Genomic DNA, 14777 nt, shown 5'->3' with positions numbered 1-14777 from the left:
CATCTGTCCATCCACTTGTGCCTTCACTTATTTTGATATTTATTCATCCAGCTTCCACTTATCTACTCACTCACCTACTCATCCATCCATCCATCCATCCATCCACCCACTCACCCACACTCACGCATCCATCTACCCACTCATCCACCCATCCATCCATTCCTCTCTTTGTTCACTTCATTTCTTTGCCCACTGATGCATCCATTCATCCATGTAGCCCTTAATCCATCGATCAGTCCATCTGCCCGCTGTTCACCCTTAGCGCCTCAACCTTTATCCCCATCTCCCTGTGCTGAGTGCCTACTGTGCACTGTACTGTCTTAAGAATGGGGGATGCAGAAAAAACTCAGACATGACCCTTGTCTTTCAGAAGCTCACAGGCCAGTGAAGTCGAGGCAGAGGTGGATGAGAGGGTTTCTATACATAACAAGAGCTTTGATGGGAGGAGCAAAGTCAACACAGAGACACTTCCCTGAGAACATGCATGTGATAAACACTTACTGAATACCTACTCATCAGATAAGCACTGTATTGTGGTCTGGATAAATATTTTTCCTTTTTTTTTTTTTGAGATGGATTCTCACTCTGTTGCCCAGGCTGGAGTGCAATGACGCAATCTCGGCTCACTGCAACCTTTGCCTCCCGGGTTCAAGCAATTCTCCTGCCTCAGCCTCCCGAGTAGCTGGGATTATAGGTGACCACCACCATGCCCGGCTAATTTTTTGCATTTTTAGTTGAGACAGGGTTTCACCATGTTGGTCAGGCTGGTCTTGAACTCCTGACCTCAAATGATCCACCTGCCTCAGCCTCACAAAGTGCTGGGATTACAGGTGTGAGTCACTGCGCCCAGCCCTTGGGTAAACATTTGTAAAGCATGTTAACAGATAATAATAGATGCTATGAACCTCATTTACAGATAAGGAGACCGAGGTCCGGAGTCTAAGGTCACATAGCTGGTGATTGGAACCTTGTCTGTCTGACCCTGAAGCCAGAGCTGGAGCCACTTTGTCCTCCACGTCAGATGTGTAAATTTTCAGACTCAGGGCTGCATCACCACTGACTTTGCTTCCTGTGACTTGTACAAATCCACCTTCCCACGGAGCAGCTGAAGAGAGATGCTTCCAGGGAAAGGGCCGCATCTGATGAGTCTCTGCACTCCCTTCAGTAACTGATGTGCCAACCTGCAGCCTCAGGTGCACGAAGGAAGTGAGTGAGACGGACATGGCACAGGGGCCCCGTGTTTCCAAGGGAGGGCCCTACCAGCTCCCTCTTTGGCGGCATCAACACACCGACAGCTCTAACCTCCAAGGATCTCTTGCCCATGTCCAGGGGGCCAGCAGAGGTGTGGGGGCTGTTCCACCACTGTGCCAGGGGTGCCAGCCAAGGCTCTGCAGCCAGCAAGTGGTCTGTGCCATGCTCCTCACCAGTTTTCTCTGCCTCCAGTGCAGAATCATTCCTAAGACTGCAAGAGCCTGAGGCAAGTCTGGGACTCTGGCAGCCAGGAGCCAGGACCGGCACCCCGGCAGGTGCTCTCTCTGACAAGGGAAGGAGCTGATAGCAACTGGGGAAGGTGCCCGGGACTTCATCCCTTAGGCCAGAGAGAGACGTCCTCTCCACTCCTGGGACTTCGAATAGCTGTGCAGCAGGCTTTGAGGATTTGTCCCCTCCTATGTCTTCCAGACTTAGCCTCTAAGGAGTTGACCCATCAACAGGATTTTTTTGTTCTTCTCAGAATATCTCTATCTCTACAATTCACATTGAATTGGAATGACATTGAGAGGGAGAGAGAGAGGCAGAGGGAGGGAGAGAATGTGTGTGTGTGTATGTGAGTGAGTGAGTATGTGGGCAGGGCCCAGAGCATGGGCGTTGGAAACTAGAAACCTTACTGAGCCTCTCACCTGTCTGGCCGTGGGCAAATCCACTAGAATCTCAGCTCCACAGGATCGGGGGAATGCAGGGTCACCCATGTATCCCCAGCACTGGGACAAGCCTAGCACATAGTGGGGTGGGTGCTTGAAAAAAATCCTTTGGACAAATTAATGAAAAAGTCACTTAAATCCCTCCATGCTGGGGTTTCTCCTCTCTTGAGTCAGAATAAGAACCTCTGCTCCCTGGTTGATGTCAGGATGGAAAAAGACTGCAGAGGACAAGGAAAGTGGGCCTGCAGTCTTGGCCCCAGCCAGCGCCTTTGCCTCCCTCCCTCTCTCCTTCCGGCCTCTCTCTCTTCCACTTTTCTTCCTTCCTTCCTTTTTTTTTTTTTTTTTTTTTGACAGAGTCTCGTTCTGTCACCCAGGTTGGAGTGCAATGGCACTATCTCAGCTCACTGCAACCTCTGCCTCCCAGGTTCAAGCAATTCTCGTACTTCAGCCTCCCGAGTAGCTGGGATTACAGGCGCCGGCCACCACACTCGGCTAATTTTTATATTGTTAGTGGAGACGGGGTTTCACCATGTTGGCCAGGCTGGTCTCGAATGCTTGACCTCAGGTGATCCATTCACCTCAGCCTCCCAAAGTGCTGGGATTACAGGTGTGAGCCACCGTGCCCGGCTTGTCTTCCACCTTTCTAGGACGGCCTCTCTGCATTCTCTGCACTGCAGAACGAGAGGTCAGCGTGTCTTTTGTATCACACAGACAGTTCCTTCGGAGCCCCGAAATGCATCGGCCATGAGGAACCCTCTAGGGAGAGGCTGAGTTCCTACTCCCCGGCTCCCCTGGGGAGCCTCAGCGGGGGCTTCCCAGTGCAATCCGCACTCTGGACACAGCCTGCCGTTCCTCCCCATCCCGCCGGTCCCCAAACCGAAATGAGACTCCACCCTTTGGGGTCAAAAAGGACCCAAAACCAAAATGAACTCAACCCCACTAGAATCTGGAATCCCAGAGACACAGCAAGGAGTGATTAATTCCTGCTTTAAACCAGGGCACAAAAAGACACAGGGAACAACGTGTGTCCCGTGGGGTCACTTCCACTGTCGGCTTTGGGTGGGCAGGAGTGACAGCCCCCACCTGCCGGGCAAGTGGTGGGAGGTGTGTGTTGGGGGGTGAGGAGAGAGCTGCATTGCCATCTGGTGGCTCATGTTTGCTTAGAAATGAAACAGCAAATCTGGTGAACTATGAGGACTGTCCCTGCATCTGGAGAGTCGAACTTACTGGGAAATGTTGGGGAGCCATCATTTTTCCCTCATGAAATCCTTTTATTTATTTATTTTTATTTTTGAGTTTTTCATCTTTTATGAATATTTTCCTAAATTTTATATAGCAAATCGATGATAAAATCACCACACTTCCTCATTTTATGAGTTCAAATCAGATATGAGACGATCTTAAGCTACTATTCCTGTCTGTAATAAGAGGTGATTTCTTTTTTTTTGTTGCATTTTTTTTTTTTTTTTTTGAGATGGAGTCTCACTCTGTCGCCCAGGCTGGAGTGCAATGGTGTGATCTCAGCTCACTGCAACCTCTGCCTCCCGGGTTCAAGCGATTCTCCTGCCTCACCTCCCAAGTAGCTGGGATTACAGGCATGCACCACCATGCCAGGCTAATTTTGGTATTTTTAGTAGAGATGGGGTTTTGCCATGTTGGCCAGGCTGGTCTCAAACTCCTGACCTCACGTGATCCACATGCCTTGGCCTCCCAAAGTGCTGGGATTACAGGCATGAGCCACTGTGCCTGGCCGGTCATGAATTCATTTTAAACTGCGCACAGCTTCCCTCCCCTGAGGGAATCGATCCACAGAAGGTCCCTGCCCGATGTCAAGTGTCGTGTGTCATCTCCCTGAAACAGCCTCAAAGCCCCACGGGCTATATGGCCTTGAGTCCCATTTTCCAGGGGAGACAGGCTCTGAGAAAGGAAGCTCCCCACGATGTAGCTGGAAGCCAGGGGCTGTGGTTTGCACTGGGTCTGTCTCCTGGGAGGGTTGCAGGTCCCAGGAAGAAATCACTTTTTCTCAGACCAGACAAACTAGAGCCAGGAAAGCATGAGACAGGACAGCTCCTGCCTGCGTGCTGGAGATAAAGACTGTCTCGAGGACTTTCCACAATAACCTCACCAGAAATTCCTTCTCAAGGACCGCAGCAACTGAGATAAGATGCTCTCCACAGAACACCTGCCCAGTGTTGGCGTCTCTACCAATGAATGGACGCCAGCTCCAGCCTCGAGCCTCTGCCACCGATGAACTCTGTTTCTAGGCAGCTTATGTGAAACGCTTTTGCTAAGAAGAGCTTCCCTTTACCCTCTCCTCTTCGGGTGCATATATGGCTTGCCACAGCCATGCATCTCGGATTAGAATCCTCTTTTCTAATTCCTCAGTACTTTCAACATATTTGGAAATACTTCTCTCTGGTTTTTTAGGTCAACACTCCTAAAAGTAACTGGGTTTAATACCGTGAGTGACCCTAGATGGTGTGTGGAAACACAAAAATGTCCACACTTTTTCCTGACCTGTTAAACTTCCTCAACGTTCAGCCCTTGAGTAGATGACATGCTGGTGGGTGGGAGGCCTCCTGCGCCGCCTCCTCCCAGGCCCTCATACAACTAGCCCTGCTTCATGTCCATTCCTAACTGTCCAGGGAGGTGCTCTATTCTTGCCTGTCTTGTGTTCCTAATTCCCTTTTTATTTATTATTATTATTATTATTATTATTTTTTTTTCAGAGAGAGTCTCACTCTGTCACCCAGGCAGTGGCGCAATCCCGGCTCACTGCAACTTCCGCCTCCTGGGTTCAAGCCATTATCCTGCCTCAGCCTCCCGAGTAGCTAGGACTACAGGCGCACATTGCCACACCTGGCTATTTTTTTTGTATTTTAGTAGAGATGGGGTTTCACTGTGTTGCCCAGGCTGGTCTCGAACTCCTGAGCTCAGGCAATCCGCCCGCCTGTGCTTCCCAAAGCACTAGGATTACAGGTGTGAGCCACCATACCCGGCTTACAGCAAAATTTTGGAATGATAAAAGAATTTTGGTCATTGCTTAGGGTTTAATCAAACAGGAATTAACTTGCCTTTGGATAGGATAATCATACATAGCCAGATTTTTAAAAATACACAAAGATGGCCAGGTGCAGTGGCTCACCCCTATAATCCTAGCACTTTGGGAGGCTGAAGCGGGTGGATCACAAGGTCAAAAGATTGAGATCATCCTGGCCAACATGGTGAAACCCCACCTTTACTAAAAATACAAAAAAATTAGCTGGCACAATGGTTTGCTCCTGTAGTCCCAGGTACTTGGGAAGCTCAGGCAGGAGAATTGCTTGAAGCCAAGAGGCGGAGGTTGCAGTAAGCCAAGATCGCACCACTGCACTCCAGCCTGGTGACAGAGTGAGACTCGATCTCAAAAAAAAAAAAAAAAAAGCACAAAGACGATCACTGGAGACAGTAAAATCTAATCTCTCCACTGGATGGTTCAGGTAAAGGACTGAGGTCGAAACTCTTTGTCTTAGATCTGGGTCTGTTGGATGACAATGAACAATTTCATAATCCAGTTTGCTCTCTTCCCCTTTCTAAGGGGCAGACCCCCTCCTGTCCTGCACATGTTAATCACACATTTTAAGGCACCAATCTGAGACAAAATGGGGGGTTAATAAAAGGCCAAGGTAGTCAATCCCAATCTCGTAGCCCCACCAGCACAGAATACACAGCCCTCCAGGCAGGCTGTTCAGGCCGGGTGCCATGATGGAAAGCCAGTCACTTACTATGGCTGCTCCTTCTTTCGGCCAGGCCTCAGTTTCCCCACTTGTAACCCAAGGGAACTGGTCTGGACAATTTCTAAGGGCCCTAGAGTCTATCTAGCCCATCCCGCTCTGATCCCTCTTGGAGGTTCATGCTCTATGCTTCTCTGGTGGAAAGGCAATGGTAGAAGTCATCATTTCTGGAAACTCAAGAGATTTCATTCACTTTTTTCCTTCTTGGAAAGAGGAAAAAAATGCACAAAGTACAGGACCTATTGCCATGATGGAGAAAGTATTTTAAAAGTTTGTATAACCTGATCACTGATTTGTCGGCAAGTCACAGGAAACACACTTTTTATGAGATTCCATCTAAAAGTGTCCATCCAGTTGTCAATGTGGGATGTGGCTATTCGCTTTAGGTACATCTGGACAAGAACGTTTAATATGGAAATGCCTTTTCCCATCGCTAGTGACTTGATACAATTCCCATCATGTGCACAGCACTTTACAGTTTAGAATGCACTTCCCTATTCGATATCCCATGAAGTTCCCACGGTCAGCCTGTGGAAAGGGTGGGGTGGAGGGGATTGGTCCTGTTTTGCAGATGAGTAAACCGAGGCTCAGGATGGTGAAGCAACCTGCTGTCAATCACCCAGAAATCCCAGGAGAAAAGAGAGGGGAGACCATGTGGCCCCGATTCCTGCTCCATGGCCCAAGCAAGCTGCTCCCTGTGCACCTCCCAGGCAGGTTCACGTGGAGCAGAGCTGGGCGTCAGTCCCTATTTGCTTATGCAAGAAATCTCCGTAACGGAAGGCAAGGTCACCCATCCCATCATCAGAAATTCTCAAAACTCAAGACTAAAGTCTCCCTGAGGAATAAACGACCGATTCAAGTTTGTTCTATATTCCAAAGATCAGGCCTGGATCAGATTGTGGTTCTAGAAGCCTCTGTCCCTCACCATCTTGGCTAAAGTCTCTCTGGCTGCATAACTGAAGGCGCCACCACCAGGCTCTTGGCTATAAACCCCCATTCCAAGCCCTGGCTGATGTGCATTAGCCTCGGCGTCGTAACACACAGAAGTTCCTTACTCAGACATACCCTTCACCGTAATTTATCAGAACAGGACTCTCGGGAAGCTGCTAGTGAATTTGCATTTAATAGTCAGACTGCTAAGGGCCTTGGTGGTGCCTTCACTGCATTTATCAGAACACAACAAAAGGATGCATTCAGAAGCAGATGGGTATTGACAGGCATGCGGGGCAAACCACAGCAGCGGGAGGAATCCAACCGTACCATGCTGTCTGTAGATAGGGGGTTTCCTATAGATGTTATCTTTTACGCCAGTGTCTGGGGAAGAAGAAAGAAAAAAAAGGAGAGAACAGGAGGGTAAGCAGCAAGTTGTGATGGTTTCTGTTCTACAGCTTTTTGTAAGCAACAAGCACTCACCCAGATTTAGAATCATCAGGCAGGAACTGGCACCCAGCAAGCGACAGACACCCAGGCCCCAGATCAAGCCTCCCTGACTCCAGATGCCACCCTCATCTGCAGGAGATGGGGCAGCAGCCAGGAACCTTGTGGCCCCCTGGGAAGTGTAGCCAGCTCAGACAGCCCTTTTCCTTCACCCCATTCCCAGGAGGACAGGTGTATCTCCCTGCCGTTTGTGGGAATTTGGAAGAAACTCAAACACACATTGGTTTGGGGTTGTGAAAACCCGTCTGATGGTTTTAAAGAATCTCAGCGCCTGGGGAGCAGTGGAAGAGCCTGGAGTGTCGTCTGGCGCCTTCTGAGTCAAGGCAAGCTGACACTTTGGGTGTGGCCAGTTTCGGTGTGGCCAGTTTCAGTGTGGACAGTTTCTGTGTGAGGAGCCCAGCCAGTGTGTCCCGGAGCCTACCTGGGACGTGGAAGTGGCGAGGTGCCTGCTGGTAGGTGGAGGGGGGCGGCTTGCTGTCAGAGAGCACGGAGAGGCTGGGGGTGCTCCGGCCACTTTCACTGCCTCCAGACGGAAGGGCAAAGGCAGCAGATAGAAGGGGAAACGGGAAAGCAAAGTAGAATATTTCAAGCATGAAAAGCTTATTTGCAGCGAGCCCCATCTCTCCTGTCTGGTGGAGCAGCCCAGATCCCCTGCCCAGGGGAAGGAGTGTGGGCCTCATCCACGTTCCCAGACTGTGTCCAAGGACTTGCTAATCCAACCCTGAGTTGAAGTCTGTCCAGAGTCCCAAGGCAGAGGAGCGACATTGCTGAGGGCAGAGGGCTGGGCGGTGAACTAAGAACACCTTAGGGGGCTCACTCCATCTGCGCCTCTGCGTCCTGGCTGGTGTTTGAATCCAGCCAACTGCAAATTCGCCAAAACAAAGGCCCCTCTTCCTAATTATCCTTGTATATAAACATGCTGTTTTCCTTGAGAATCTAAAAATTAGCTGCTCAGAATAGGATTAAAGCACTAAAATGATCGAAATTGTCCTTTAAAAGCCATTGAGTAAAATTTTGCCAGCTGCAGAAGATAAGAAGAGAATAGTATCCATCCATTACCACATTCTTTTTTTTTTTTTTTGGGGGGGGGACAGGGTCTCACTCTGTTGCCCAGGCTGGAGTGCAGTGGCACAATCACGGCTCTGCAGGGTGCAGACTCCACCTTCTGGGCTCAAGCCATCCTCCCACCTCGGCCTCCCAAGTCGCTGGGACCACAGGTGTGCACCACCACGCCTGGCTAATTTTTTTAATTTTGTAAAGATGGGGTTTTGCCATGTTGCCCTGGCTGGTCTTGAACTCCTGGGCTCAAGCAATCCGCCCACCTCTACCTCCCAAGGTGCTGGGATTACAGGCATGAGCCACCGCACCCTGGCCACATTCTTAAATACAACTGTTTTTTGGCAGATTAAATGGAAAGCATCCTCTGACCCTGCTTCAATTGCTGAGCTCACCTGCAACTATAATTCTGTTTTGCGAACAAGGTTGGATTATCAAGTCACGCATCCAGAGGGCCGAGGTGACCTGGGTGACGCCCCTCCCCCCACACCTGTTTGGGCAATGAGGTGACAGACAGATGCAGGGTATTGAATGCTTGTGATGAGAGAAAGTGTACGCTCGCCGCAGAAGACACTCCCAAGGCCCCGTTCCTCCCGCCTGCCAGCCCCAGGAAGCCCCCTCAGCACTAGGCAACGGGCTGCAAGGGGAAAGGTGCTCTTCACCTGAGAACGTTCCCTCAAGCTGCACAGCCTTTCAGAGCAGCAGGACCCTGCGGTGACATCGAAATGAAACAGAAACAGAACTCTGCGGTGGGTGAGTGATGTGCTGGGCCTGAAGGTGGACTGGCCAGGGACCCCACAGTGGACTCGTGAGGAGGGCTCGACAGACACTGGCCCAGAGGGTGCTCTTGCCTGGTGGTGGGCTGCATGCAGCGGGAGGTCACCTAGGAGCAGGGTGGCCCCAGCCAGGCTGATGCCATAGAAGGGACTGCAGGCTCTAACTTTGAGCATTTTCTCATGCTTGGGCGTGGGTGCTGATTTTGCCTGTCAATGCTGATGGAGCGTCAGATAACTGCCCTTCCCTTAGCAACCTCCCTCCAGAACAGCACGGAACCTTCTAGAGCCTCAGTCGGCTCTACAGGTGCCCTTGCTGGCCGTGGCACCCTTGCTGGTCAGGTCACGCTCATCAGGATGCTCCACGGTGGACTCCTGCACCTCCTGGTGGCAGCAGGGGCCTCACAGCAGGGAGACTGGACTCACGTGCCCAGAAAGGACACCGCGGATCCCTCCTACCGACTACGGCTGTGCTGGACCCATCCCCAGTGGCAGCAAAACAGGGCAGGTTTTAAAAACTGCACCCACACGAACTCTGAACGGAGGAAGATGGTTTGCTTCAGGCACCATCTCTAAGCTGTGTGTGCTCTTGGCACAGCTGGTGGACCTGGGAGGCCAGGAAGGGCTGGTTTCTTCCTATCTGGAATCATGGCCCCTGATCTGCCTCATCCCCCACTCAGTGGGCCGAGGTTCTAACACATCACAGTGTACCTGTCCCTCCCCGGTTCCCAGCCACAGGGCAGCATCCCCTGAAGTTTCAAACCAGAGCCTGTGGACACATGAGCACGTCTATCTGAGGAGGGTCCGGAGACTCATCAGCTTTCGTCAGATACTCGGAGGGGCCTGAGGCCGCAGGGAAGCTGGGGACACAGCCATGTTGGCCCACCTCACTCTGGCCCCCCAGGGCCCTCTAACACCAGCCCGAGTCCTGCCACCCCGGTCCCTCCCTCCCAGCACCCCACCCCTTGACGAGTGTCCTCTCCAGGGCTTCCCACCTGTCCGGACCCTTCCTGGGTCCAGGTTCAGGCTCTGCCTCCTCTGCTCAGCCTTCTGGGAGGACTTGGTCTGTGAGGACCTCTCCCTCCTCTGCACTCATGCCTGCCTGCTGCCTGTGAGGCTTCGTTGGAACAAAATGCATCGCCAGCTCCCACCTGGAGCACTGTGCTGCTAGGCTCACATCCCAGGGGGCTTCTGATATGCTACAGACGGGGATGCTTCAGCATCCTTTAACCTGGGATGCTGCCTGTTAGGAGAGGAGCAGCTTCAGCCCTTTGGAAAAGTCTTCCTTCTCCTCTTCTTCCTCCTCCACTTTTCCCTCTTCCTCCTCCTCCTCCTCTCCTCTTCCATTTTTAAAAATTTCAGTAAATGTTTCATTAGGAACAGCTTCAGGTAGTCCAGGGGGCTCCCGCACCCTCCCGGCCCGCGTCCCTGCCGTCCCCTCTCCCATCACTAGGGTGCCCATAGATTGGTGCCACCTGCACGCCGCGCAGGATTCGGGTTTCCCCGGGTGTCACCTGATGTTCTTCCGCTCCAGGATCCCACCCAGGAAACATGACATTCTGTCAGCACGTCTCCCAAGGCTCCTCTCGGCTGCGACCTTTTGCAGACATTCCTTGTGTCTGAGGACTCTGGCAGTTTTAAGGAGGGCTGCTGAGGGTTTTTGCCTGATGTTTTCTCATGGAGATACTGGGCTTATGGGGTTGAGAAGAAAGCCCATGAGGTGAAGTGTCCTCACCACATCCTATCAAGGGCACCTGCTGTCAGCAGAGCGGATCACTGGCCATGGCGGCCTTGCTGACCGGGTCATGCTTGTCAGCCATGGTGGCCCGCTCCACGGTGGACTTGCTCCTTCTCTCCCGTCCCACATGGCACTCTCGGGAAGGAGCCACTCTGTGTAGCCCACGCTTGTCCACATGTCAGGAGTGGGAGTTAAGACCCCCTCCTGGAGGACGAGGCATCTACTCCCGTTATTTGGAATTCCTCTGTGTGGGAGATCTCGCTTTCTCTCCATTTATTTGTTTACTCAACATTTATGTAGATCCTTGTGGACTGACGGCTCTTGCTATTATACTCTAGTTTACAATCCAATGCCACATCCTTCATCGTGGTGCTCCCAGTGGCCCAGTGTGTCCCTGGTGCTGGCTCATCTGGCTCCTGTGGAGCCTCCTCCAGGTGACACCGCAGAGAGGCCAGCTGGCGGCCCCGGGCAGGCCAGGTAGGATGATGCCCATGCTACAATGTACAGCCACATCCTGGGTCCTCAACCACAATCACCCTGAGGACGATGCTTCAGTTATGAGGCCCTTTTGCAGCTGAGGGAATGGCCGCTCAGCAAGATGAAGAGGCGCTGCCGGGGTCTGGGCAGTGGAGGGTGCGGGCCTGGACCTGAGGCTCCATCCCAGGGCCCCTCCCTCCTTCCTTCTCAGGCCAGGGGTTCAGAGTGGGCCCACCGCTCAGCACATGGAGGCTGCCTGGCCAGCGGCTTCAGCAGCACCGACTCCCCTCCCAGCCTGCACTTCCTGCCCCCACTGTCGGCTCCTCCACAGGGGACACGCCAGGGACTGAAATTCACACAAAAGTGCCCATGGCTGTGGCCAGCACCTCTCCGGAAGCTGGGTCTTGGTGGGAAGGTGTGCCGGGGGTGAGGCCCTGCCAGCATTTGGTGGGGGGTGGGGCCAGGCCTTGCCTCGGGGAGCCGCCCCCGTACAGTGCCGTCCGGAGGGAAATGTCCACTGAGAGGGGCCAGAGACGCCAGAGGAGCCCGTGGAGCAAACAGGAAGGGCTTTCCCAGAGGGCAGGCGACGCTGCCTGGTGTCCAGCTGACCCCTGGGGGCTGCCACCAAGAGGTCTTAGGCTGGGACACACTGGAGCCCATGGCTGCAGAGGAGGACAGGCACCTTCGTGTGGCCTCCGAGGTCGACCCAGGACCTGAGGGTGAACACAATTTGTGAATGGGACCCCAGGTAGAAGCCTGACCCTGGGCTCTGCCAGAAGGAGCTTTGGGATCTTGGCCAGTGGCTTTTCTTCTGAGCCTCAGTTCCCTCAGGAGTACATTCTGGAAAGAGGCTGGGTGTTCCCAAGGTCACGGACAGCCAGGGGAATCTAGTAGGGGCAGAGCATGGGTGCCAGGTTCCCCCACGCCAGACACCAGAGAGGTGGCCAGGTGGCTTTGTGTGATTTCTTTTCTCTGTTTTTTTGAGATGTAGTCTCGCTCTGTTGCCCAGGCTGGATGGAGTGCAGTGGCTCAGTCTCAGCTCACTAAAACCTCCGCCTCCTGGGTTCAAGCAATCCTCCCGCCTCAGCCTCCCTAATAGCTGGGACCACAGGTGCGCCACCATGCCTGGCTAATTTTTTTATTTTTAGTAGAGACGTGGTTTCACCATGTTGGCCAGGCTGGTCTCGAACTCCTGACCTCAGGTGATCCGCCCACCTTGGCCTCCCAAAGTGCTGGGATTACAGGGGTGAGCCACCACACCTGGCCTCGTGTGATTTCTGAACGAAGGGCACTGGCAGGCAATGTGGCCGGGGGAACCAGGGCAGAGATGGGCATCAAAGAGGCAAAAACCTGGCCCCACCCAGGGGAGGTCTCAAAGGGACGGTGCCTCCTGGCCCCGGGAGATGCCCTTGGAGGGGCTGTGGCATAGACGGCTTCGGAGCCACATTGTGGTGGGGGGTGGTGGGTAGGTGGGCAGCCTCCTCTGCTACAAGGCGTGGAAGGAAGGGGAGAGGGCTGCCAGTCCTTGGGCTCTCTCCTTGGCTGTCTCGGGAGCTGAGGAGGGGGCTGCTCCCCAGGGGGCCTGTCCTGGGCCTTCTTCACCCTGAAGTGGTAAGAATTAGACGGTGGACACTCAGGACGGGGCAGAGGAGGGGAGGGTCGCCAGGCCTGGCTCTGGCTCTAGGACCCACAGAGGCTGCTCACAGGGGCTGCCTGGGGAATGGGGTGAGCCTGCCCTCGGCTCTGGCCACGTCCCTCTCAGGGACTCACAGTTGGGACAGCCATACCAGAAGGAGGGCTGAAGGTGGGAGGAGAGCCGGGTGTCCAGGGCCTCCTGGCATGGAGCAACAGGAGAAGCGGCATCTCCTTGGGTGCCCCGCCGTGACTCACCCAAATGGTTGATTCACTCTGGGTTTCAGGACCGCCCCCTGCCACACGACTGCCGTGGACCACACGCAGCAAAGCCCCTGCTGGCCATGCTTCTGTTCTGAGGAGGGGCCCTTTCTGGCTTTGCTTGTTTGTTTGTTGTTGTCTGAGACAGGGTCTTACTCTGTTGTCCAGGCTGGAGTGCAGTGGCACAATCGTAGCTCACTGCAGCTTCAAACTGCCGGCCGAAGCAATCCTCCCGCCTCAGCCTTCCGAGGAGTTGGGATTACAGGCATGCACCACCATGCCCAGCTTTTTTTTTTTTTTTTTTCAGACAAAGGGTCTCACTAGGTTTCCCAGGCTGGTCTTAAACTCTTGGCCTCAAGTAATTCTCCTGCTTGGGCCTCCCAAAGCAGTGGGATTACAGGTATGAGCCATTGCACCCAGGTGAAGACTTTGCTTCTTCTCAAAGGAGTCAGATCATCCCAAAGCTGTAGGGACAGGTCCTCAGAAAAATGAGGACGGCCATGTCCATCAATGGCCAGGAACTCTCAGTAGGCCACGGGGCCTGCCCAAAGCAATGATGATGAGGTACACGGAGAGGTGTGCAGGTCTGAATGAACCCCGTTTGGTGACCATCCAATGATGGAGAGTCCAGCTGCCTGCCCCACCTTCTCGCTCCCTGCGGCCTGGGAGGCTTTTCCAGAGACATTCCCACTCAGCAGCTGCTCAGGATGGGGAATTATTGCATCGCTTGGGGAATTGGCAAGAACATCATTGCTGCCTCCTCTAATGTTCCGAGTGTCTTTCTGTGGTGCACCAGTCAGCTGGGCTGTGTCACAAAATACCACAGCCTGCGTGGCTTAAACAACAGGCATATTTCCCCTCACAGCGCTGGAGGCTGCACATCTCTGAGCCAGGTCTGGCAGGGTGTGGCTTCTCCTGAGACTGTTTTTCCTGGCTTGCAGACATCGCTGTGTCTGCAGTGGCCTTTTATCTGGGAGTGTGTGTCTGCAGTGGCCTTTTATCTGAGTGTGTGTGTCTGCAGTGGCCTTTTACCTGAGTGTGTGTGTCTGCAGTGGCCTTTTATCTGAGTGTGTGTGGAGAGGGAGCGAGCTTTGGCGTCTCTTCTCTTCTTATAAAGATGTCAGTACTATGGGATCCAGGCCTACCCTGAGGACCTCATCTAACTGATCCCCTCTTTAAAGGCCCTCTCTACAGATACAGTCACATCAGGGATTAGGGCTCTATGAATGTGGGGGATGCATTTTTCAGTCCACAGCATACAGGAAAACATGAGCGTGGCCGTTTCCCTGCGTGACCTGCATGTGGGTGCCCATGCAGGGATGTGGATGGCTCATCCACTCCTGGAAGAGCCGAGAGTTGGAGCCACACTGGGTGTGAACCCTGCCCTGGGCCCCAGGAGCTCTGGGGCTGTGGAAGAGTCAGGGCCCTCCGTACAGCGTAGCTTCTGCTCCTGAACACAAACCCTGAGAGCACCTGTGCCCCCTGGCTGACGCATGAAATCAGAGGTGGTGACTTGGGTAGGGGTTCTGAGGACAAAGCCTGTGGGCGGGTGTGCAGGAACCCTGGTCCCCTCTTCCTGTAGCTTTCCAAGCCCTCTCTCCCTTCTGTTCCTTTATGTAACAAGGTACCTAAGTTTTCCTTCCAGGAACATTTGCACACGGACACACGGAGCCAGACACACAAGACACACACAGAGAGGGGCACAGGGCAT

The 14777-nt window shown here is 53.3% G+C and overlaps 1 protein-coding gene across 11 annotated transcripts in view; it reads right to left on the bottom strand.

The window, feature by feature from the left end:
• ABLIM2 (actin binding LIM protein family member 2) overlaps positions 1–14777 on the bottom strand; it is a 202508-nt gene that overhangs the window by 55617 nt on the left and 132114 nt on the right. For 9 of the 11 annotated variants that reach the window (XR_010133322.1, XR_010133313.1, XR_010133316.1 and 6 more), the window contains 2 exons: positions 7551–7652; positions 6953–7006 (listed from right to left, as the gene is read on the bottom strand). The exons of the other annotated variants lie outside the window; for them this stretch is intronic. Coding sequence is in view for 1 of the 9 variants with exons in the window: in XM_031010278.3 (XP_030866138.2) it covers positions 6953–7006; positions 7551–7652 (156 nt within the window). In the remaining 8 variants the exon portion in view is untranslated. The remainder of the gene's footprint in view (positions 1–6952; positions 7007–7550; positions 7653–14777) is intronic. 11 annotated transcript variants of the gene reach the window in all.

Source organism: Gorilla gorilla, chromosome 3 (assembly GCF_029281585.2).
Source record: "Gorilla gorilla gorilla isolate KB3781 chromosome 3, NHGRI_mGorGor1-v2.1_pri, whole genome shotgun sequence".
NCBI lineage: Eukaryota > Metazoa > Chordata > Mammalia > Primates > Hominidae > Gorilla > Gorilla gorilla.
The sequence above is the reverse complement of the archived record's forward strand: the minus strand, read 5'-3'. Positions and strand labels throughout refer to the sequence as shown.